Source organism: Hemiscyllium ocellatum, chromosome 13, assembly GCF_020745735.1.
Source record: "Hemiscyllium ocellatum isolate sHemOce1 chromosome 13, sHemOce1.pat.X.cur, whole genome shotgun sequence".
Taxonomy (NCBI): Eukaryota; Metazoa; Chordata; class Chondrichthyes; order Orectolobiformes; family Hemiscylliidae; genus Hemiscyllium; species Hemiscyllium ocellatum.
Genome location: NC_083413.1, coordinates 27,185,963 through 27,212,735, shown reverse-complemented (window position 1 = coordinate 27,212,735; position 26,773 = coordinate 27,185,963). Strand labels below are relative to the sequence as shown.

At 39.9% G+C, this 26,773-nt stretch overlaps 1 protein-coding gene across 1 annotated transcript; it reads right to left on the bottom strand.

The window, feature by feature from the left end:
* Positions 1-4,660: 4,660 nt before the first annotated feature.
* On the bottom strand, positions 4,661-26,516 carry LOC132821826 (mannan-binding lectin serine protease 1-like). Its single transcript, XM_060834668.1, has 6 exons — positions 26,466-26,516; positions 25,839-25,976; positions 19,062-19,175; positions 9,490-9,557; positions 5,986-6,085; positions 4,661-4,964 (listed from the first exon to the last, which is right to left on the bottom strand). The coding sequence occupies exons 1-6, from the start codon at positions 26,488-26,490 to the stop codon at positions 4,771-4,773; spliced, it is 639 nt and encodes a 212-aa protein (XP_060690651.1). The 5' UTR covers positions 26,491-26,516; the 3' UTR covers positions 4,661-4,770.
* Positions 26,517-26,773: the final 257 nt, after the last annotated feature.

The window sequence follows — 26,773 nt, the reverse complement described above, 5'->3', positions numbered from 1 at the left end:
ACCTGCGAACATCTGCCCCCAATCAGCTTTTGAAGGTTCTTGCCTGGGTCCCATCCCCTACCTCTTGCGTAATACCGTCACCACCACCTGATGAAGGAGCAGCGTTCTGAAAGCTAGTGCTTCCAATTAAACCTATTGGACTATAACCTGGTATTCTTCAATGTAGAAAACTTCAACTTTTAGATCTGGTCTATCCTTTTCCATCACTATTCTAAATCTAATAGAATTATGGTCGCTGGCCCCAAAGTGCTCCCCCACTGACACCTCAGTCACCTGCCCTGCCTTATTTCCCAAGAGTAGGTCAAGTTTTGCACCTTCTCTAGTAGGTACATCCACATATTGAGTCAGAAAATTTTCTTGTACACACTTAACAAATTCCTTTCCTTCTAAACCCTTAGCACTGTGGCAGTCCCAGTCTATGTTTTGAAAGTTAAGATCCTCTACCATAACCACCCTATTATTCTTACAGATAGCTGAGATCTCCTTACAAGTTTGTTTCTCAATTTCCCTCTGACTATTAGTGGTTCTATAATATAATCCCAGTAAGTGATCATCCATTTCTTTCTCAGTTCCACCTAAATAACTTCCCTGACTATATTTCCAGGAATATCCTCCCTTAGTACAGCTGTAATGTTATACCTTATCAAAAACGCCACTTACCCTCCTCTTTTGCCTCCCTTTCTATCCTTCCTGTAGCATTTGTATACTGGAACATTAAGCTGCCAGTCCTGCCCATGCCTGAGCCATGTTTCTGTAATTGCTATGATATTCCAGGTCCATGTTCCTTGCCATGCCCTGAGTTCATCTGCCTTCCCTGTTTGGTCTCTTGTATTGAATTAAATGCAGTTTAATTTATCAATCCTACCTTGTTCTGTGCTTTGTCCCTACCTGCCCTCACTGTTTGACTTGCTTCTTTTCCCAACTGTACCAGTCTCAGATTGATCTCTTTCCTCATTCTATCCCTGGGTCTCACCCCCCACCTCACTAGTTCAAATCACCCAAGCAGCTCTAGCAAAACTCCCTGCCAGTATGTTTGTCTCCTTCCAATTTAGGTGCAATCCATTCTTCCAATGATCCAAAAAATGTGATTCCTTCACCTGTACACCTGCTCCTCAGTCATGCATTCATCTGCTCTATCCTCCTATTCCTACCCTCACTAGTTCGTAGCATCAGGTGTAATCCAGATATTAATACTCTTGAGGGCCTACTTTTTAAATTCCTGCCTAACTCTGTATGTTCTCCCTTCAGAATCTCATCCTTTTCCCTTCCTGTGTCGGTTCCAATATGTATAATGACTCCCCGCTGGGCCCTCTCCCCCTTGAAAACATCCTGCACTTCTCTGAGACATCCTTGATTCTGGCATCAGGATCAACACACCATTCTGATTTTTCATGCTGGCCACAGAAACACTTGTCTGTACCTTGGAGTAGAGAATCCCCTAACACAATCGATCTCTTGTAACCCGACGTACCCCTCATTGCATTAGAGCCATCCTCAATACCAGAAACTTGTCTGCTTGTACTACATTCCCCTGAGAATCCATCACCCGCTGCATTTTCCAAAACAGCATATGGGGATAGCCACAGAAGACTCCTGCACTACCTGCCTACCTCTCTTACCTTTCCTGGAGTTAGCCCATCTATGTGACTGTATCTGCAACTTTTCTCCCTTCCCATGTCTGCCATCCATCACACCCCTTGCTCTTGTAATTTCCTCATTGCCTCTAACTGTCACTCCAACTGATCCATTCAATCTGCAACCAATGGTATTTATTGCAGATATATTCCTCAGTAACACATAAACTCTTCCGAAACTCCCACATTTGACAAGAAGAGCATATCACTCTATTTTTCCTTCTTCCAATCTGCAGACCCAGAAAATAGCTCCATCTTATTCTTCAACAAAACACTGCGCCAGACTAACTTAATACTTATGGATTATATTTTAAGTTTAATCAAGAGACATATCTCAATAAAATTTATAATGAAGAAAGAACCCTCTCTACTCATTACTGCAGACTTACAGCAACGCCACACTTAAAATTCATATATCTGTTTCTGTGCTGTGACCTCTCTGAAACAGGTTCCTCCAAGATCAGTTGTGAATTTCACTGTTTGTTAATTTTCCTAGACACACTCCAATGTCCAGCGATACATGAATTCAACAGCAAAGGCAGTAACTGTGGAGGTTCACTGCTGTGGACAAGTGTCTAATATTGAAGATTCATCTTTTGTTCAAGAACATCTGTCTAATCAATTTTAACGGACTTCTAATCTCATGGCTCTAAAGTAATTCAGATGGACTAAACCACATTTAGGGAAATCTCTGGAAGCAAATCATAAGAAATCTGACCCCTGTCCCAGTCATGTGGATATTCATAACAATATGTCTTTTTGGGCACAAATATACTTTTGAGTGCCTGATGGTATTTTTCCATGTTCCCCATGTTTACAGATGGTATGCTGTTTCCTCAATTGTTCGACACCAAATTTCTCATAATCTCTTGTAAACCTTTAGACATAATATTAAAACTCTGATCAGACTTTATCTCAATTAATAATCCACAATTATGAAACAAAAAATGAGTTAACCTTTCTACCACCATCCTAAAAGGAAATTGGGTTGTCTTATCCATAATTAGAAAGATACACTGATGTTCCCTGCTTTTGCTTCCAGGAATGATGCTACAGTCCACTGCCACATGACTGAATGGTTCTTCAAAAACTGGTATGGTTAACAAAGGTTCTGGTTTAATTGCATGTTGTGGTTTTCTTACCACTTGACATGTGTGACACCTTTTACAGAACGGCACTACATCCTTGTGAAGTCTTATGTAAAATACTTGTTTATTGATGCTTGTGTTTTTCATATTTCTTTGTGGCCTAGCATAGGAATTTCATGTGCTACTTGCAACGTGTACTTACAATATTTGGGTGGTATTTAATGAGGAACCATCCAGCTGGCCTGTGATGATGGTTGAATATCCTCATCTGAACTCCACTTCTAAAATATTAGCTCTCTGGAATTGCATCTACCTTGTATGGGCTGTCTGTGCTAATTTACTTAACTTTGAACCTACTTCCTCAGCTTCAGGTAATAAAGATATGCCAAATACTTCTTTTAAACTATCCTTGTTCTTAAGTAGAGTTTCAACTATGCTACCAATCACTAGTGATATAACTATAACATCTGGTGATAGACATTGGTTTGCCATTCCTCCGATCACTGCATCCAATGAAAAAAATACCTAGACTCTGTTCTTGCAACTGCTCCATCTCTTGCAACTGCTTCATATGGACTTTCTGTGACTGTAGGTGAAGCTTTAATTTTTAGTCCTGCTAAATTATTTCCCAGGAATAAAGCAACTTTGTGCCCAAGTAATTTCTTAACCGTCTTGACAATCAATGGTCCAGTTAACAAGTCACACTTAGGATTGCTGAAGAAGAATCATAGAGGCTGGAAACATCAATTCTGCTTCACTTTCCACAGATGCTGACAGACCTGTTTATTGTCTTCAGCCTTTTCTATGTTTGTAACATACTTATATTCTTTTTTTCCTCCTTGTTTCTTCTCCATAATTTTCTTTCCTACCTCTCTTTGTGATATAACAAATTTAGCAACCCCATTTTCTGTCTCTTCATCCAAGTCACTTAAAGAAAAATGTAAACAGTTGAAGTCCTAGTAACAATCACTGTGCCAATGAGAAAAGGACCCTTTTATGCCTGTCTGGTTCCTGTTTGTCGATCAATCTTCTATCCACGCCAACATACCTCCTACACCATAGCTTTTATTTCACAATAACCTTTGATGTGGCTCCATACAGATGCCTTCTGGAAATCTAAGGACAGGAAATGCACCAGTTTCTGTTTATCCACAGTACGTTTACTTATTCAAAGAACGCTAATAAATTAAATATAATTTCCCTTTCAGAAAAGCACATCAACTCTGTCTGATTAGCTTGAATGGTTTTAAGTCCTCTGCCATAACATCTTTAATAACAGCTTCTAACATTTCCATATGACAGATATAAGCTAACTGGGCTGTAGTTCTTACAAGGAGAGATCTTACAGAGTTGTTCCAGCATCGTATGCCTTTGTTGTTTTGGTGCCTTGATTAATGCCAGGTGTTGTATTTGTTTTGAATGTTCCTTGGCTTTTCTGTAACAGTCCAATGCAACTGCATGAGTTGGCAGGGCATTTCAAAATGCAGATCAGAGTCAACTACATTGCTGTGGATTTAGAGACACATGTAGGTCGGACTAGGTAAGGAACGGCAGATTTCCTTCCCTAAGGGAAACTAGTGTATAAGATATGTTTTTATAACTATCCAGTAATGTCATGATCACCATGTGATTGATGAAATGAGAAACTGAAGAGCAGTGTAACCATTTCCTGTTCTTGTTGCTGTCTGGTTGATGTGCTCCTTAATCCTAGATCTGTTGATGGGAGCCTTCAATGTTGGCATAGAGAAGATTGTGGAGGCTGGTGAATTTGATGGTGGCTGGATGGTGGGGACCATAAGTAAAAGTCAGAACATATGGTAAAGCTAAAATGCTTCCTTTATTAAAAGAGCAGATTCATACCATGATGAATGTTTCTGATCATCTTCATGTCTTAGACAGAAATGTGTTGCTGAATTTTGATGTTATAGTTATATAACTTACCCAAATGAATTAAATTTTTACAGTAGATTATTGTACTCATTCAAAGTTGCAGTAAAAATCATTGAAAACAACTTGATATTTTTGAAGTTCTTGGTCCCTAAAATTTATCAAAAGTTCTTGACTTTTGTCACGTTGTGGATCCACTCCAGGCTTTTCCTGACATCGGAATAAACCCCATATCTGTTGTCCTCTCCACAGCCATCTCCCCACGAGACCGTCCCTACCAGGAACCAGCGATTTTTCTTATTATCGAGCGCCACCATTGGGCCCCCAGAATCTCCTTGGCAAGCATCACTCCCACCTGGAATTATCAGCAAAGGCAATTAAATTCACACAGGTCATCATTGGATAGTTACAGCAAAGAAAAAGGCCATTTGTCTCTGTAAGGGCTCTTGAGAAGGGTGATTTATCTGATTTCATTCTCCCTACACTTCGTTATTGCCTTATCATCAAGTGTTTATCCAATTCTGTTAAAAAGAACACACCTAACTCTGCAACTATCACACTCTAAGACAGGGTATATTTTTAGATACAAGTCACTCACTGCATAAAATAGTTTCTTCTTATGTAGTGTTTGATTCTTTTGCCAATTACTTTAAATTTGTGTCTTCTGATTCTCACCCCTATCTCAAATAGGAACAACTTCTAAATCGTTCATGATTTGGAAGCCTACTCCCATGATTTGCTGATTGCATGGGATAACTGTATCATGAAATGTTCCTTATCTTCATGGTTTCTCAGTTTTAGCAAATATTACATGTTATTAAATGAGTAATTTAAGAAGATGATGACAAGTAAAATGAAATTCTTCTAACAGAAATAGGAGTGAAAGATCAGGGTTTATAGTTTGGAAGATATACCTTAAGAGTTTGTTGGGACACTTATTCAGGGTCATTCCCCAATTCTCCATCACAAAGGAGCTCTGAGGATTTGATGACTGAGGTGGTGTGAGGTGCCCAAACTGAATTGTAAGGTGGGCTGGCATAGCTAGTTAGAATTGATATCAGTGCTGTGGGCTAAAAGGCATAGTGCATGAATTCTACTTGATGATAATGTGGCACTGCTTTGCTAAATATAGTGTGAATGAATGGATATACACACACTCACTGCTAGGTGATGTAAACGCACACACAAATGCTGCTGTGAGACAGGCACCCTGCTATGCAACACACACACACAAATATAAGTCGCACACACAGTGCTATGAGACATGTGCACAAGTGCTCATTGCTAAGAGATGCACTCAAACAAACCCGTCCGCCTAGTAATGAATAGTTGTGGCATCTAACGTCATCGGAATGGATGCAAGGAATAGTGCTTACCTTGCTTCAGACCTGCACAGATCATATCGTCTGTTACTTGTCTCCCAAGCTGAGAGTAAACATGCTTGCATTTGTCATGGTCCACAATAGGAATCTCAATCTAAACAAAAAACAAGGATAGTTTGAGTTAATCAATTAATTAGAACTGATGGGGTGTTTACAAATGAAGCTGATTGGTTTGTGGACTAGGGACTGATTAGTAATGACAAAGGTCTGCATACAGAGAGAAGATAGTGAGACCAGAAGAGGTATCAGTAGATCTGCACCAGCCTCAATATACTGTCTATCTCACAGTTCTCTGCAGTAAACCACTTCAAACCAGAAGAAAATTAAGATATATTTCCTTTAGCAGAATAGTGCTGGAGATCAAAATTATTTATAATCATTAGTGACTTGGATGAAGAAAGTTAATGAACCATTGCTAAGTTTGCAGATTACACAAAAATAGGTCACAACTGGTGAGGATCACATAAAGAGTCTGCAGAGTGATCTAGAGAGCTTAAGTTAGTGGGCAAAGGCCTGGCAGATGGAATTCCATGTGGGAAAATGTGAGGTTATGCACTTTATCAGGAATAATAGAAGAGCTGAATTTTATTTAAATAGAAGAAGGGTACAGAATCACAAAAAGTTAGCATACAAGTTCAGCAGTTACAATGGAAGGGAACTTGAATGTTGGCCTTATTTCAAGAGATTGGAGTGTAAAAGTAGAGGGGTTTTGCTAAAACTATGCAAAACACTAATCAGATCACAGCTAAAATATTGTGAACAATTTTGGACCCCTTATCTAAGGAAAGATACACTGGCATGGGAGGCAGTCCAGAGAAGGTACACGAGGCTGATACCATGTATGGAGGGACTGTCTTGTAAGGAGAGGTTGAGTAGATTGGGTCTGTACTTGTCGGAACATAGAAGAATAAGAGGCAAACAATTTTAGCAAAGAAGACTCTTCAGGGACTTGACAGGTTGGTGTAGAATCTAGGATCAGATAGCATAATCTCAGAATAAAGGCTCACACCTTTAAAGCAGAGCTAAGGAAAGAATTTTCCCTCTCAGAGGTTAGTGAATTTGTGGAATTCTTTACTGCCAATGCTGAGTTATTAAGTATCTTCAAGGCTGAGATACACAGATTTTTAATCAGTAAGGGATTCAAGGATTCTGGGGAAATTCAGAGAAGTTGAGAATTATCAGATCAGTCATGATCTCATTGAATGGCAGAGCAGACTCAATGGGCTGAATGGCCTAGTTTGGCTCTTACTTCTTAGTCAGCACATGCCACAAGTTGTGTGACTCTGAATGGGGTGTGGCGGAGATATTTCACAAATGAAACAGCCACCCTGTGCCTCTTACAAACCAACAGAAGCATTTGGAAAAAGGAAGTTTGAGAAGAAACTTTCACATTAACAAAATCCAGTCCAACAGATCTTATGAACAAAGACTATTGAACCTTTTTCTCAGTGTTCTCTCTGCTCCCTTTTTTCCCTGTTTCTGTTGCATATCTGCACGTGCATAGGGAGGAGTTTATAAGAGATTTAGTTTTAATTTGTAGACTTTGCTTAATTTACTTTAATTATTTACTGTAATAAACATAATGACCTGTAATAAATAGCAATTTTATTAAGTATAGAAATCTGGACAATGCTTTCCATCAGCCTAGGTCTGCAAATCAAGTAGTTTGGAGATTTTGCATATTTCTTACAAACTTTTGTTTTTGTGAAGATTCCAGGAATAGTCGGGCTTGATTTCTAATGCGCCACTTCTGAGTTATGACAATTAGTGGCGCCCACATCCATCACCTTCAAAAATGACTCCTTCCAATAAAGAGCATATTGAGCTTTTTACTGTTAGGTTGCAGTACCTGGGAATGGATGCAATGAATGCCAATTGTGATATACAAGGAATGAAAATAATCAGGATTTCAGCTGCACTGTTAAATGATGCGGCATGTTGGTAATCTCAATTTGCTTCACAGAGGTTTTTGGCTCGCAGGAGGCCTAATTAAAACAATGTGGTAGATTCACCCCATATGTCTGGCTCAATCCAGAAACATCTGCTAAATATTGATGATGCAGAAATGTTCCAAAATTATTATGATAGTCTGGAAATTCACAGAAATCAAGTCAAGCCAGTTGGTTTCTCCAGCTGGTGAGAATATAAGGAAAGCAGAATTGTATGTTTATAAGTTTAGGTATAAAAATTACTATTTTGAATAGAGATTATAGGGAATTTATGGAAAAAAGACTATTCTTTTGCACTGTGGATTTAAAAGTGGGAAAATACTGCTTTAAACTGAGAAACTGGAAGAAGACATAGCTTTGTTTACTGGAAGTTATTCTATGCTGCATTTACAAGGTGGCCTTATTCAAGCACTGGGGATATTTGTTGGATTCTTCAGTTCTGTGAGTGAGTGTCCGGGGCACTTTTGCCCTGTGACAGAATTTTGACTGTCTTTTCAACAGGACCAGTTGTGTGTGGTCAGGAGTACTCAGCATAGTAATAGCTTCTTGAATGGTTCTTGGACAAGAGGCTTGGAGAGAGTGAGAACTGCAGATGCTGGAGAGTCAAGTGGATAAAGAGTGAAGCTGGAAAAAACACAGCAGATTAAGCAGCATCAGAGGAGAAAGGATGTCGATGTTTCAGGTTGGAACCTTTCATCAGTGCGACATGAAACTTGACTCCCCTTTTCCTCTGATGCTGCTTGCCCTCTTGGACAAGAGTCTACTGCTTGGGTGTTTGGACAACAGCAATATGCAGCCTGTGAAGAAGAAATCATCTGTTTCTCCTTTCTGTAAGTGGAAAAGTAAGATGAATTCCTGAGCAGCTAGCTACTCTCTCTTTACCTCGACAAATTGCCTCTTTCAACTAAAAAGGGGAAAAAAACTTTCGGAGATACCAAAAGGGGGGAACCCCACATGTTGAATGTGAAGTCACTAATTCGTCTGTGTGACCTCCTGACCTTATAAAAGAGTTAAAAACAAGTGGAAACTGACGGGAAAGATCTTATTGAAGCCTGCAATTTGGTCTGTGCTAGAACTGTGTTTCATTGACTATCACTTGTGTTCCTTTCACAGCCATAATACTTATGTCTTGCCTCTTTGTGTGTATGGGAACATTTTACAATCGGGTGGAATTTCATTTATAGTGAATTGTAAGTTAGCACTTTGTGCTAGCCGCTCTTGAGAAGGTGATGTTGAGCACTTTTCCTGAACCGTTACAGTCTATTTAATGATGTTGGACCCATAACACCATTAGGGAGGGAGTTGCAGGAAGGAAGTGACACTGAAGGAAGGCGGTACATTTCCAGCTCAGATGGTGAGTGACTTGGGCAGGAATTTGCAGGTGAGGGTCACACAGAGAGCGTCAGACAGTAAGGGTCACACAGAGAGGGTCAGATAGTAAGGGTCACACAGTGAGGGTCAGATAATGAGGCTTACATAGCAAGGGTCAGACAGTGACAGCTACACTAAGTTAGAATGCTGTTCAGTAACTTGCCAATAGAAAACTCACCTCCATCAGAGTTTCGGGAATTGAATGCAGGAACTGTTTTCCCCATCCACTGACTATCACCATATCGCCTTTGAAACAAAACAATGGAAAATGTTAGTATTCAGAACACAGCAACTTCAAGGACATTTCCTATTCAACAGTACAAATTGGGGCAGTTTCAACATTAATCCCGAATGAGAGTTGAGACCATTTTAATAAATGCAACAGTAGAGCTGCTGTAGGTGCTCTACGGGCTCTGGATGCTGTGCAGAATGCTCGCCGCAGTTTTGAGTGGCATGTAATTCCCAGAAAGTCACATTTGCTGGAATATACAAATCATGGGATGATAGACCAGCTGGTTTCTCAATGCTTGATGTTTGGAGTATCCTGTTGAGATGTTTGGAATTGTCAGTAATGGCTCCAATAACCTGGGGAGACAACTAGAAAACTGCCTTTAGGCTCTGCAGTCAAAATCTACTCACACACATCTTGGGGCATCTTTGGCTCCATGATAGTGTCCCTGCCTCTCAGCCATTTGTTTCAATACCCACTTGCTCCAGAATGTGTAATAATATTTCTGTAGTAGATTGATCAGATAATATCTCCCATCTAGCTGGACTGAATTATTCCACTAACAATCAAAAAACACAGAACCATCCACGTCAAAGCAGACCACTTGATTGGCTCTTCATTCACCACCTTCAACGTTCATTCCCTTCACACTGATGGTTGCAGCAACAATAAATACTATCTATAAGAGGCACTGCAAAAATTCACGAAGGCTCCTTAGACAGCAGCGTCCAAACTCACAGCCACTACCATCCAGAAGGACAAGAGCTGAAGGTATACGGGAGCCCCACCATTGTAAACTCTTGGAAGTATATCGCCATTCCTTTAGTGTTGCTGGATCAAAATCCGATAACTCCCTCCTAACAGAGTTGTCGGGTACCTTCGCCAAATTGAGTGCAACTGTTCAAGAAGACACCACCTTCTCTCGGGCAATGAGGGATTGGCAGTGAACCCTGATCCAGCCAATGATGCTTCCATCTCATGACTGAATACAAAAAAGGCCTCTTATAACAATATTGGGGGCATAAGCTCCTATGATAGTTTAGCCCACATTTAGTGTAAGATTATATCTAGAGAAATAACAAAAGCTTATGCATAGAATGGCTGCCCAGACAATCTTTAAGGAACTGATTAGCACCTCTAAGAGGTGCTAGTGCTCATTAATGCTGCATGATATGTTGTTCACTTCATCTTGTACTAATGCTGTCTCCCAACAGTAAATGCCTGATTAAGAAAGAGATACATCTGACCATACAAACAAGGAGCAAGAGTAGGCCACCCGAAATGTTGACTCTCCTGCTCCTCAGATGCTGCCTGACCTGCTGTGCTTTTCCAGCATCACAGTTTCGACGCTCAGCCATTCAAGCCTGGTGCATCATTTGATATGATCATGGCTGAACTGATTGTAAGTTAAAATCGGAATTCTCCTCTCCCCCGATAATCTTTTACCCATTTTCTTATTGAGAATCTATTCGCCTCTACCTTGAAAATATACAAGGACTCTGCTTCCATTGTACATTTTAATTTTAGCCAATTATCAGGAAGCAATGTCATGAGTGGAGTCCTAATGGACTTGAAATTAACTCTGTTTCTCTCTCCACAAATACTTTCAGACCTGGTGATTTTTTATTTTTATTCTACATAAATTCAGTAAAAAAAATACTCCTTTATCAAATCTTCTTGCAAGAAAGACTATTGTGGCATTTATCTTCTTAATTGCTTGTTTACCTCAGTTAAAAATCACACGACACCGGGCTATAGTCCAGCAGGTTTAATTGGAAGCACACTAGCTTTCGGAGCGCCACTCCTTCATCAGGTGCTTGTTTGCCTCATGTTAACTTTCTGTGACTCATCAACTTATTAAGTACCTTTAAAGTTCAACACTTCTCAGCTTCTCACTATTTAAGAAATATTCCATTTTTCTGTTTTTTTTTCTTATTGAAGTAGAAAACCTCACATTTTTCCACCTTATATTCCATATTTATATTCTCTGGTTTAGTCTCTGCAAATCCCATTGAAGCATCTCCCACAACTGATGCATCCACCTACTTCTGTGTCATCATTAAACCAGGATGTACATTTAATCCCCACATTTCTTAAGAAAAGGATAATTTAACTGGTCTGGGCAAGGACACTTGGTTGCAGTAAGGCACCTGACTGTATCACTATAGAAAGGCACAATATTGTTCAGGAGTTAATAATATTCTTTGACTCATTGTGAAAATATAAGTTCAATCGAACAAAACCATCGGTGGCTGCTGAGCTGTGGCCAGAATGCCAGTGCTTTACCTGGAACATGACTTAGTTTATTGCATGGACCACCTGGTTAAAGTGGCCATTAAGAACAATTTAAAACACAAGCTACTTAAACAAAGAACATTTCTGCATATTGTACCATTAGGAAGAATACCCCTCTCTCGGCAGACAGAAGAGGCAAGACAGAGAAAGAGAGAGAGCAAGATCTTGAAATACCTTTTGGTCTTCTGTAAAGTAACTGTGCAGCTGAAAGTACCATGCTTACACAGCTGAAGCCAGGAATTTTCTTCTGTCCTGCATTCTGCTACACATTCTGCTATAGATACACATTTATAAAGAAATATCAACTAACCAACTACAGAAACCATCACAGCTGCTGAATGTTGATCCTTTTGCTTCAGTGATGGGGAACATAAGCCACAAGCCCCAGGGTTATACCATGCAGACTTATTCAGAGATTTTTCTTCTAACTACTCTTTTGTCTTCTTGCTACTTTTCCAATCTTGGCAACAGTAATTTCTCATTCTCACTTTACCTTTTTATTGTTAAGGTACCTTCAGGAATAACTTTTAATATACAAATTTTTAACCTGTTAAACAAATGATTGACTGCTGATTTGCTTCAACTTAATCATTGCAAATTAAAAGGGGGATACATTAGCTATATTAATCACTAGTTCACTCAACATGTGCTGGACACTTGCAGTTGTGATACATGTCGATTGTTATATAACAATGCAAAAGCATCTTTTTTTTACTGTATGCATTAGGTATCCATTTAGTATTTGCCTTATATTGATTTAGTTTGTTAGAATAAAAGTTTTAAAACATGAGATGTTATCCTTCAGTAATTCGTATGGGTCACTAGGAAATCTGTGTATTTGTTTAAAATGTTAGAATCTTTGTGGAGGCCATAACATGGTTACACATAACCTGTTCAAAAAACCTGTATCTATTCAGTTAAAAATCATGCAACACCAGGTTATAGTCCAACAGGTTTAAATGGAAGCACTAGCTTTTGGAGCACTGCTCCTTCATCAGGTGGTTGTAAATCGGGTGTGCTTCCAATTAAACCTGTTGGACTGAAACCTGGTGTTGTGTGATTTTTAACTTTGTACACCCCAGTCCAACACTGGCATCTCCAAATCCTGTAGCTATTCAGTGTTACATCTGCTGGTCATTGAATAAAATAGCCTGAGGCAGGTTCAGACTATGGTAATTAACAGTTAGGACCAAAATAGCAAATAAATTCCAACTTTCAAATACATGGGTCACATTAGCATCACACTCATTTTCCTTTTATTAATTAATTCACAGGATGTTGGTGTCACTGACTTATAATTTGTCACCCATCTCTAATTGCTAATAGCTGCCTTCTTCAACGGCTTCAACCCATGTGGTGAAGGTACAGTCACAGTGCTGTTAGGGACAGTGTTCCAGATTTTGACTCAGCAGCTGTGAAGGAACTGCTGTCATAGATCCAGGGCAGGATAGTTACAATCCTATGGATTAATCACTTGTGCCACAACTCTAAATGAATCTAAATTAAACACGTTCACAGAATACCCATTCTGAAGAAAAATCACTGGACTGGAACATTAACTCAATTTTCTCTTCACAGAATGCTGCCAGATCTGCTGAGTTTTTCCAGCAATTTCTGTTTTAGTTGCATCAACAAAATTATCCATTTCTTGAAAATGCTTAACAAAGTCTCCCTCCCCAAATTCCATATCCCATTAACCCTAAGTTTAAATAAACCTTATCTAGGTCTGCACAGTCTTACTGAAAACCTAACATCAATTTTTTATTTTTATCAACTCCTTGAAGATAATATCGGCAGAGAGCCAACCATGTGTTTCCTAAGATGATGGTTTGTGCCATTGTAATCAACCCTGGCTTAAGCAAGACCTGGTGTTGTTCAGGAGCCCCTATACGGCATGGCAGTCTCTGCCATATTTAGTGCAGAGGGAGACAGTGGGTTGAGAGGGTGTACAATTTGCTTGCCTCTGTTTTCTCTGGGCCTTCTTCTCAGCCGACTGAGCTTCCCGTTTCTGCTTGCCTCCAACAATGCCCTTCCAGACAGTCAGCCTCCTGAGGGTCATGGCCATCAGCGACTGTCACCCAAAAGAAGGACACAGTTGGTTGGCTGTGCAAACTACATGTGGTCCAAAATTTGACCTTCAGAAGCTCATTCATTGTCCCCTGATCCTGCTGAGTTAAATGGAACAGGACAGGGGCCCACCCATGCAGGCTAGGGTGAGTTCCCTCCTTATCAATATCCCAGCTGTTGGACATTAGTGACAATTGTGCCAAGAGAGAATTGAACACAACTGCAATGGCCTCAGGTTTATTTATAAGATATTCCCAATGTACCTGTATGTAAAGTTGAGAAGGACTTCTCTGGTAGACAGATTGGCATCACATAGTCTGTTATTTGCACTTTATGTGGGAGTTCCAACAACGCAATGTCAAATTCAAAGGTTGAGCCATTGTAACAAGGGTGAGAGATAATTCTTTTAGCACGAAACACTTGTTCTGTTTCTTCTTTTCTCAACGTTTTCTGCCTCCCTGAAACAGAGAGGCCGGGAAGTCAGAGAAAATAAGCACAATCCATGGATCCCAATCTGAAGTAAATCACGTTCTGAAATTTCCACTTGATTGTGCTGGTTTTTTCTACTACAATTCTCCCAATCTCAACAAAATCAACAAATTGATCACAGAACATCAAGCACAAATTGATGTTGGAATCACGTGTGCTACAAGGAAGCCCCAGCCAGAAACCTGACAACATTTCCAATGTGAATGCTGACCAAGGTAAATTTCCACTTGTTATGCTTAGGATTGGGCCTTTGTGGAGGCTCCAAAAATTAAGCTAAACTGGAATTTTTAGTTGTAGAGGCATTAATAGAAACACTTTGAATGGTATTGAATAACTCTTTTTCTTAAAACTTACTATTCACTAAACTGAATTCTGTTTAATCTTCAAGAAAGCCTGATGGTGAAGGATAGATCTTCAGTTAATCTTTACACAATTTGTTACATAGCACAGGAATACACCTAGCCCAGCAACTACTTTTTTTTGTTTGATTGCCAGTTATTGGACCACAAGTAAATGCCTAGTTAATCCCCAATTTAACACAATTAATGTGTAATAGTCCTTCCTCGCTCTAAAAGAAAATTACAGTTTATATGTAAATCATAATTTCAAAATAAACTAGTTCAAGATCTGGTTCATTAATGTTCTTTATGAAAGGAAATCCGCTGTCCTTACTTGGCTGACCTTCAAGTGTTTCCAGCCCCACAACAATGTTAACCAATGACAAGTGTTTTTCCCACCCCTTCTGAGCCTGCAAAGTCCTCTTTACCGCCATCTGGAGGGTTGTGACAAAATTGGGAGAGCTCTCTCAAAGAATCATAAAATTGTACCTTGTAGACAATGTTCCAGACATCACCATCATCATTCTTGAATATGTCTTGTTCTACCAACAGTATAGAAGCAGTAGTGACTGTGGCACAGTAGCTTGGTTGTTGGGAGGTACCCTGGCAATCCTCAAAATTGACACCAGAACCAATGAAGGCTCATTACATCAGATCAAACATGGGCAAGGAAATTTTCTCCTAATTATCATAAACAGCCTTCATCAGCTGATGAACCAGTGCTCCTTCATGTGGAACAACACTTCAGGAAGTACTGAATGTAGCACAGTTGCAGAATGCACTCTGGGTGGGGACTTCAATGTCTATCACCAAGAGTGACTGGGCAGCACCACATCTGACCAAGCCGGTCAGGTCCTAAAGGACATAGCTGCTAGACTGGTCTATGGCAAATTCTGAGAGAACTTACAGGAGACAAAAAACATACAGGACCTCATTCCCACCAGTCTACTGTCCATGACAGTATCGGCAAGAGTGACCACCGCACAAAGTTCCGTCTTCATGTTGAGGATACCAGTATGGTAAACGTACAGACATTGTATAGATCTAGTATCTCAAGGCCGAGCAAAATCATAAGTTGCTGTTGGCCATCAGGAGCAGTAAAATCGTATTCAACCGGAGAGTGTAATATTAACACCCGACATTTTTACCAATCTACTATTATGATCAAGTAAGGATTTCAACCCTGAGATCAATAGAGAATGCAGGATGGCATACCGGAAACAGCACCAGAAGGACTGATATATGTGTAATTACCTGCCTTTGCTTTTGTATTTTACACCCACTTTCATAAAACCTAGGATGTTGCATGCTTTATTAATCACTGTTGCTACCTGTCCTATCATTTGCAATACCTATCCGAGGTTGCAGATACCATAGATACTCCATGTGGTCAGTGACCTTGATTAACATTGTTTATTAAGTCCCCCTTTCAATTGTACGATTTGAATCAAAGCAGATCAGCAGTCAAGCTTTTGTTTAAACCGGTTAAAAGTTTGATACTCAAGTTATTATTAAAGGTTCTTTAAGAACAGAGAGCTATCGTTGTTAACAAGAAATTACAGACATTGAGATTAAAAGAATAACCAATAAAACAAAAGAATGTTTATAAGGAAGCCTCAGTAGATCATTAGGCCCAATTGCTTGAGTTCCTCGTTGATGTAGCAAAGAAGTTACCACTTGATGTTAGGTCCCTACAGTTTTGATGGCTTCTGCAGTTGTGTGTTTAGTGTTTTCTAATAGATTTTGGGAGAGAGAAGACTCTTGGCTTCTCATTCTATTAACGTGGCACTTTTATTTGCAGTTATTTTACAGTAAGCTACTAACAGTTTTGAGATGATTGTGACTCTCTCTCTTCCTCACTTTGCCTGGAGAAAGCTTTTCATTTCTGTGTTCAAGATGGGGTCTCCCTATCTAGGGTGTTTGTGATTCATTCATTGGTTGATCTACATCAAAACTAATCATACTGTATATAAAACAATGGCATTCAGAGACAGCTCATTTTCTGTGTTTTTCAGCTTTTATTCCAGTCAATACCAAATTTACATTCTCATAACGAGGTGCCAATGAATTTTGTGTGCTGTTAAATGGGAATTCTTTCACATATCTGTATATGTCTCTAAGCTCTGTATAATCTACAGTTACATAGAATTGTAGAAGCAATATTATTTGCATTTTGTCCAGGTACAATCAGATTAATCTTTTTTACATAAAGGTTTCAGAAACATTTTCCTAATTACACAGCTGTCACAGTGGGGGTCACTGAGGATCAGTTAGCTCAGTTGGTTGGACAGCTGGTTTGCAATGCCAAAGGAACACCAGCAGTGACGGTTCAACTCCTGTGTTGGCTGGGGTTACCACAAAGGTTCAACCTTGCCCCTTTCCTGTAGTGTTGTGACCCTCAGGTTAAATAATCACTCGTCATTTCTGTTTGATGAGAGAGCAGCCTTACAGTCCTCTGGAACAATGGCAACTTTACCTCTTTACACCCCAGGTCTCTCTATTCCTGTACCTTCTTTAGAGTTACTTTATATTCTCTGTCCTTGTTTTTCTTAACAAGAAGTCACGTAATTCACACTTCTCTGTATTGACTCCCTTCACCAGGAGTCCATCATTCTACCTACTCGTCTATGTGCTTTTGAAACTTAATGCTACCTCCTCAAATTTCACAATACCAGTGAGTTTTGTGTAAATTTCATCAGTATCCAATGACAGATTGGAGATTTTATCTTTGGAGCATTAGTCCACCCTCTGGGTTACCAGCCCTGAAAATTTCCAAAACTTTACCATTCCTAAATTGGAAATGCCAAGTGGTTGTCAATCTCAGACTCTCCAAGATCTCAGGCATCACAGGTGCCAATTTTTGGCTAATTTGATACATTTAATGTGGTATCAGGAGATTGCTGAAGGCACTGGAATTTGCCAAGGTGATGGACTGTGACAACACTTCAGCGATAGTACTGAAGACTGTGTCCAGAACGTACTGTGTTTCTAGCCAAGCTGCCCCAATATAACTACAACACTCATCAACCCATCAACGTGAGGAAAATGTCCAGGCATGTACTGCATACAAAGCAAGTCAAAATTTCCAGATATGTCCAGATTTCATGAAGATGCTTCAAATTTATTATACCTCAGGCGACTTCAGATTTGAAAGATTGCAGAAAAACTCAACTTTAAATTTTGTGGAAATACCAGGAGCTGTGGGATTTGAAGATTTTCTTTAACAATTCTTACAAGAAATCACATGACTGCGTGCTTTGCGAGATCTTGCTGGGAGTGTTCAGATAATGACTGAATGGAGAGTAATTATAAGCCCACTACTGAATTTAGCTAAAGCTATGGTTAGCACTGCTTTGTCCTCTTTAAGTAGACCGAGTGGGGGTTTGTGGTCCATTATTATTATAAATTTATGTCCATAAAGATAATGGTGGAACTTTCTGACTCTAAATATGACTGCCAAAGTTTCTTTCTTTATCTTGGCATATTTATGCTTTGCATTAGCTAATGCCCTGGATGCATATGCTATTGGGCATTCCTCTCCACTGGGCCAGCTATGAGCTAATACTACCCCAATGCCATATGGGGAGGCATCGCAAGTCAATAATAGATCATAATCTTGGGATCATGAAATACCAACACCTTCGAGGATGATAGCTGTTTCTTCACTTCCCTGAAGGTTGGCTACATGACCATTTTCAAAGCTGACCCGTTTTTAGGAGTTGATGCAAAGGTATGGAGGCCAGGTAATGTATAAACTTTCTTTACTAATTCATCAGCCCAAGAAAAGACCGAAGCTCTGGTATAGGCATGTGAACTGGGCAACCTTTGATCGCTCTAACTTTATCTGCCAACAGGTGTACCTGGGTCTTGTCAACCTTGTAGCCCAAGTAGGTTGCTTGAGGTGCCGTTAATGTCCCAGCCCTCTGTGGTAAAGAATTCCACAGATTCACTGCCCACTTTATAGAAAAAAACCCTTCCTATTCTCTGTCTTAAATGGGTGACCATTTACATTAACATTATGCTTTCTGATCCAAAGACTGTCCCAACAGGGGAGCAAATTATTCCGCATCTACCCTGTCACGCCTCCTAAGAATCTTATATGTTGCAATTAGGAATCCTTTCATTCTTCAAAACTGAATACAGAACCAAAGTTTAATATCTGTTATAGTTCAGAATAATCTGCACCAACTGAGTAGGAGTTTTAAAGATACCTCTCTCCCTCACTTTACTGTGGATAACACCAGGCAGTAGCCCAGGACACTCACTGGTGCCTGTCTGAGTCATCTTGTCATGTCCAGATATGAGCAGGCCTTATAATGTGTAAATACTAACCTAAGATAACTTTAAATGACGTGATGTTAATATGTTGAAAGTTGCTTAGATTTGGGTTGTCAGGGTCATATGGAGGATGAAGACAATGGGCTGCAGTTATGATCCACATCTGCCCTACAGAACAAGCAAAAATAGAGTATTAGGTGCAATAATTACAACGAATTACTTACATTTTTGTTATTGTGAAAAATATCAAACTCCTTCTCCAGCACACAGTGCCATATAGTAACAAAATGCTCAGCAAAACTCATTCCATCACACTGATACCATCACGCTACTTCTAATTCCCCATCCTTATAAAGATGAATAAGAATATCGACTGATATTTACCAAGAAAAGTAAAAAAATCACACAACACCATAAACCAACGAACAGGTTTGTTTGGAAGCACTAGCTTTTGGACCGCAGCTCTTTTATCAGGTAGCTGTGGAACAGAACTATAAGACATAGAATTTATAGCAAAAGATTACAGTGCCATGCAACTGAAGTGACACACTGAACAAACCTAGATTGCTGTTAAGTCTTTCATCTTTTAGAATGGATTGCAGGTTTCAGTTTCTCAATATGTAAATCACAGAACTTCTTTTAAGTCACATTCTTGAGATAACTTGATGTTTTATCAAAAAAAGGTGACATCTCAGCTCAGATAATGCATTAAAGGTATGAGGTTAGAGTCTGCCTGTATCCAAAAGCTCGTGCTTCCAAATAAACTTGTTGGACCATAACCTGGTGTGTGTGACTTTTTACTTTGTCCATCCCAGTCCAACACCAGCACCTCCACATCATGTTTACCAAAAAAGAGGCTGTCAATTTTGGGGAATATCATAGAGAGTTTCTCTCTGTGAGCTGTAGCAGGTTTTCTCACAAAATGATCTGCTGTTCACTTTAGTATGAATGCACCGCATTCCTCTGGTGCAGTGCTCATGACATTATCATGCACTCACCAGTAGCAGAAGTATTTGTCACTTCTATGACACTCCAATATTTCTGTTGTCAATATCATATTTAAAGCCCACCTGTGTACCAGTTCAATCACTGACAGCTCAAATAGCTCTTCATATTCCACATAATAGCAAGGAAGTGGAAAAGAAAAACTTCTGAGGACACATAGACGGAAAAGATCACACATCATTAGAAATACAAACTCACATTTGTCACTATATTGTCATTTTACATCAGTTCCACTCTAAACAACTATCACAGTAACAACAGCTCCAATAATCAAACTACAGGGGGTACTTGTCCTTAGAATCCTGTCTAAGGGAGTGCTACTCTATCTAATGTTCGGTGTAGTAGAACATCTTGTCATTGTTCAGGATTGACAATGCCCAAACCTCCCGACTGATTTGGGAGGTCAGCCTCAGTTGATGGATGACCAAATCTTGACAGACACTTTTCACTTGAGGCTGAGGCTGAAGGAGCTCCAGAGTGATGTTATATTAAATGCAGAATTCAAATGAGCAAGTGGAGACATTCTCAAAGACCTGCAGATTAAGATTGGATGGTTATTCATCATATAGTGATATCACCCAGATATCATAAGGAGAAATTGGGGGTAGGTATGAAGTACCAATAGCAGGATGTATAGAAATATAGAAAATACCGACATCAATAAACATGCATGGCCAAGACTTCATAAGAGGTCGTGCTGTTCAGTAAAATTATTATACATACCAAGAGGTAGGAAAATCTCACCATGTAGTTAACCCACTTTGATACCTGTACTAGTTTTTGAAGAACCATTTAGTTGAGTATTAATGGATTGTGCAGACCATTACCAAAAATAAAAGCAGGACATCATTGTATCCTTACAATTATGAGTAAGACAACTCAATTCCCAGATGATATTTCTTTAGTGTAGGGTAGTAGTAGTTGAAAAGTTAATAGTTTTATTTACTAGTTATGGATACCAACTGAGGTATGGTTTGATCAGGATACCAGCTTTATATCTCAAGCTTATCAGGAAATCATTAGTACTTTGAGTTTAAACCAATTATAATCATCTGTGTACCATCTGCAATCACAGGGGAGTTTTGGAGAGATACCATCAGACTGTCAAAACCATGATAATAAAACAAAGAACCGCAGAAGTTGAGGATCTGGAACAAAACTGTTTTAAAACCATGATTATGGCATACTGTCATGAATATTCACAAGATTTGCTTCCAGAGAGTCCCCAAATCCAGGAGATGAAGTATTAGTGTTCTAGCCATTACAAAATGAACTTCTTAAAATGAAGTTTAGTAGCTCATATAAAGTAGTACAGAATGGTTAGTAATGTGACTTAGGTGATGAATACTCCTGATTATAGGGAAAAGAATCATAAGCTTATTGAAAAGGGAAGAAGATAAGGGGGAGAAAATGTGTCAGGTGTTAAAAATTGTGGAGGTGACAGAGACAATAAGAGTGATGTAGAAAGAGAGATAGATGATGCTCAAAGTGAACCTCTTAGAATTCCTTTAGCTATATAGAAACAATTAGATATTGTGCGCTTATATTTAAAGAAAAGACAGCAAGGGAGGATCTTGTAAGATTGCTGAGAAAGTATGAGGTAATCTGTAGAAATCCACCTGGATGTACTACAATAGCTAGAGATGATGTGCACAGGAGAGTCAAGACTGATAAAACATATTTAACAGTTGAGTCCAGTAAAACAGGTTGTGGCGGTTACAGAGATTCAGTACATTTAAGAAAAGTAGTAGCCTACCATAGAAAAGACACTTTGGAAATATTGTTGGCTGTTCAACACGTTGAAGATGATGTTAGGCATTAAAACAAGGAAAGCCTAACACATGCTAAACACAATCCACCAACATTCATTGAGAAATTTAAAATTTGGAATATGAGATGATTCGTATGGAGTCTTTTGTTGCAATTGTTTAATGTTAAGATTATTTATTTAACTGGAAGAAACAATGTAATTGCAGATACAGTGTCCTGAATATAAAATGTTGGAACATAAAGATTTAAGAAATGCTACTATGGTTCAATAATGTAATGTGAATACACTTTTTGGGTAGTGTTGGACATCACAGCTGCCTGGACACATGCTCTTTGCTGCACAGAATGGTGTCAATTCCTCTCACTGTACATTCTCCTACACCAACACATTCCTTTCTGTACCCCAATTTGATTGATTTCCTGTACCATGGTGCCATGATCATTTATGACCTCTCATCTTCTCCTCAAGGTATTGCTAACTGTGAAAGTGGTGTCCTCCTTTCACCTTCTTCTCTAGGTACTGTTGACTGCTTGGCTCAGTCCTCCACTCACTTGCTCCCTGTAGTTGCTGTCAACTGCCTGTCTAAGAGTTCTCCACAAACACTAAGTGTTAGAGAAAGTGCTGCTGACTGCCTGAATCAGGGTTGTCCACACACCCATGCTCCTCTTGGTGCTACCGACTGCCTGTCTTAGGGTTCTCCACTCACATTGTCCTTTGGGTGCTGCTGAGTCCTCCCTCAGGGTAATACTCAAGCTTGTTCACCTTTCTAGACAGTTTTTCGCAGGTTTTCAAAGTTGGACTCTTCCAAAGGGCTTGCGCCCTCTTTACACACCAGTCACTCTCACACAATTGTCTCAAAGGTCACCTGATTTTTCTCCCCAAAAGATCCCTGACACTCCCTCATCCAAGGTGTTTAGCTGGGGACAATCTTCAAATCTCCAAAGAGATTACCCAGGGCATCCAAAATAAATGCAATGAGAACATTATTCTTATCTAGTCTAACCTCCACACTCCAGGTTTTAGATACCAGGCACTCTGAACTTGCATTTCAGTGAAGGCAATTAGACACATATGTAGTCATCTGCATCCATGAACCACCCAAAATAAATCCCAGCTCTTCCCCAATCCCACTCCACAGAAATAAGAAGTGCTGAGCCCAAGGATGGTACTTTGGATTCCTGACATCTTTCAACATTTTCATTGTAATGGAGTCACTCTCCAATATCAAGAAAATAGCCAAATCAGGTTAAGTCAGTTGGCAAAACTTTGCCAAATACAGCATGATGAAGCAATTGTGAATGTGTTCATTTGGCAGGAAGAATATGACAGCAGCGCACTATTTAAATGGTGAGTAATATCAGAATGTTATATTGCACTGGGATCTGGTTTCCTGGTACATGAATCATAAGAAGTTGCAAAGCATTGAAAAAAAAACTAATTTGGAAAGCAAATATAATGTTGCCCATTTATTTCAAGAAGAATGGAATATAAAAACAGGAATGTGGAAGACTGCACACCGAGGAGGTCAATCCGGGTGTTCCTCAACAGGAAACACTGGATGAATCAGGACATATAGAACCTGCTAAAAACCAGGCATGAGGCCTTCAGATCAGGAGACCCACTCAGGTATAAGGAATCCAAGTATGACCTTCGCAGAGCCATTAAGACAGTGAAGAACCAATACTGATCCAAACTAGAGATCCAGACAGACACCCGGCGACTATGGCAAGGACTGAATGACATCACAGGTTCTAAAAAGAGACAGTGCAAGAAAGCAAACGATGACATAACCCTCCCAGATAACCCTTCTATGTTCACTTTGAGCAGAATTTCGGCGGAGAAGTAACACCTATTCCGACAAGTTTTCACGAACCTATTGAACAGTCACTGAGTCAGAAGTCAGATCAGTTTTCTTTCGTGTGAATCCAAGGGAAGCACTGGGACCAGACGGAGTATCAGGCCGTGCACTCAGAGCATGTACAAATCAACTGGCAGAGGTCTTCTTGGACATCTTCAACCTCTCCCTGCAGTAGGCCACTTTCCCTGCTTATTTCAAGAGGGCCAACATTATCCCTGTGCCTAAGAAGGCTCATGCAGCATGTCTCAATGACTACCGCACAGTGGCCCTAATTTTGGTGTCCATGAAGTGCTTTGAAAGGCTGATAATGGCATTAATCAACTCCAGCCTCCCCACTACTCTTCACCCACTCCAATTTGCCTATCAAACCAACAGATTCACGTCAGATGTGATAACACTTGCCATCACTCCTTCAAGAACATTTTGACACCACGAACAGCTATGTAGGAATCCTACTCATTGACTACAGTTCAGCCTTCAACACTATTATCCCCTTGAGACTGATTACTAAACTTAGTGATCTCGGACTAATCCCCACTTTCTGCAACTGGATCCTCAGTTTCCTGACCCAAAGGCCACAATCAGTGAAGATTGGGGACAATATTTCATCCTCACTAACACTCAACACTGGAGCCACCCAGGGGTGCATATTCAGCCTCCTTCTGTACTCACTGTCTATCCATGACTGCGTCACCAAATACCAGACTAATGCCATTTGCAAGTTCGCTGATGACACCACCATAGTCAGTCAAATCTCAGATGGCAATGAATCAGACTACAGACGGGAGGTGGAAGACCTGGAAAAATGATGCACTGAGAACAACCTAGCTCTCAATACCAGGAGAACCAAGGAACTCATTATTGATTTTCAGTAGAATGTTACTCATGCCCCCCTACACATTAACAGCACAGAGGTGGAATGAGTGGAGTGTGTCAAGCTCTTGGGAGTGGTCACCCACAACAAGCTTTCTTGGACTCTTCCTGTGGACGCACTGGTTACAAAGGCCAAACAACACCTCTTCTTCCTCAGGCAGCTGAGGAAATTTGCCACGATGGCAAATACCTTTGCCAACTTTAACAGGTGCGCCATAGAGAGCATTCTGTCTGGAGGTATCACTGGATGGTATGGCAACTGTACCATTCAAGATCAGCGACAGTTACAGAGGCTGGTGAACTCAGTGTGGATAATCACAAAGGCCAACCTCCCACCTATAGAATCCATCTACCAGGCCATCTGATAAGGAAAGGCTGCCAGCATCCCACCTGGCAATGTTTTTCTACAACCTCTACCATCGGGGAGAAGGTACAGAAGCCTGAATACATGCACTAGTTTTGCAACAGTTTCTGTCCTGCTGTTTTTAGAATACTGAATGAACTCACAGATTCTTAACATTTGCCTGTACCTGTGTTTTTGTTTTTGCTGCTGTTTACCTATTATTTACTATCTATGCTATTTAACTATGTCATCTGCCTGTACTGCTCGCTAGACAAATCCTTTCACTGTGCCTCGGTACACGTGACAATAAATTCAATTCAATTCAATGTGTACTGTAGTTGTATACAGTGTTGATGAACCATATCTTAAGAAGAACGTGCAGTGTTGGTCTCCTTATTCAAGGAAAGATATAAGTGTCTTAGATGCAGTTCAGAGAAGATTCTCCTGACTGATTCCTGAAATTGCAGGGGGTGGGGGGGAAGGTGGTCTTATTGAGACATAAAGGATGCTGAGAGGCCAATACAGAGTGGAGGCTGAAAGAATGTTTCCCCTTGTGGGAGAGACTAGAACTTGGAGACACAATTTAAAAATAAGGTGTTTCCCATTTAAGATAGAGGAGAACGCTCTCAGAAACTTGTGAGTCTTCAGAATTCTCTTCCCCAGGGAGCTGTGGAGATGAGGTTATTGAATATTTTTTAAGGCAGAGGTTGATAAATTCTTGACTAACAAGGGAGTTCACGGGGTTTTGGGGTAGGCCGGAAAAAGGAGTTGAAGCCAAACTCAGATCAGCCATGATCTTATTGAATGGAGAGCCAACATGAGGGGCTGAATAGCATACTCCTGATCCCAGTTTATATGTTTGTATGAGTAACAACCTACACATCAGGAGTCAGTTACTGAAGGGTAATCTATTTGTGTCTGATCAGCTTAGTCCTGCAGAGAGAATGCTCAAAATAATGCAACAAAGTTTGTTTCACTCACCAATTAATGACCCACCACAGAAAGGAATGCCATTCTTCGACAACATTGTGATCCATGGTAAGGCTCCTTTTGATACAGCTCGGCCCTGTGCTATTTTAGGTTGGATTGATGATGGTTTTATTCTCGGCTTCCCACACACTGGAATGTTTTACAAAAGAAAAGTTTCATTTGAAATGAGAAACAAGCAGAAAATAATGTGTTGAGACTGAGGAACAAACAAGACAAGATTAATCACGAGATTATTAGCTACACCAAACTGATTTTAGGCCCCTTATGCTCTGGCATGCACATGCAGTTGGATGTGAAAAATGTGAGATGCCATTGCATGCACTGAATTACAGACCTACGGCTTAAACATTGTCCCAGACAAATCCTGTTTCAGAGCAGATATTAAGTAGACATACCATGCAATTGTGTGTAAGGGTATTACTGAGGAGGGAAAATGTTCACAGAAACACAATTATTAAAGCTTAGAAGGATGCTATTAGGTTAAGCATCAATAAATGGCAATATTAAGTAGCTCAGTGTTACAGGAGTTCCACATCAAAGATGAAGATTTAACTCATCTGAATGGTGGATTCCAACACATAATTGTTTATTCATCATGCAGTGGAAAATGGGCAATACCTTCAGCGTAGAAATCTTCATACATACTGATCACCTGTCCCCTTAAGAATTCTCACCATCTCATATCCTTCTGCAGCTCACAAAATTGAGAGATCACTTATCCATTGTCAATACCAACTTGGTTGATGATCTGCCTGACTAAGGTGATATGTCCTTGTTTCCTCTGACACCAGTTGTTGGTTAATTATCTGATGTTCAAAATTAACTCTCTGGATGTGAAATTCTCTGGAGGATTCTGACAATTTAGACAGACATATGAACAGGCAAGGCATAGAGTGATACTGACCATGTACAGATAGATGAGATTA

Excerpts from the sequence above, each read along its gene's own strand:
- LOC132821826 (XM_060834668.1), bottom strand. The coding sequence starts at position 26,490 with ATGTATGAAGATTTCTACGCTGAAG. Across the intron at positions 25,977-26,465 it reads TGAAGATTTCTACGCTGAAG|TGTGTGGGAAGCCGAGAATA; the intron begins GTATTGCCCATT and ends AAAACATTCCAG. Across the intron at positions 4,965-5,985 it reads CTGTGCAGGTCTGAAGCAAG|GTGGGAGTGATGCTTGCCAA; the intron begins GTAAGCACTATT and ends TGATAATTCCAG.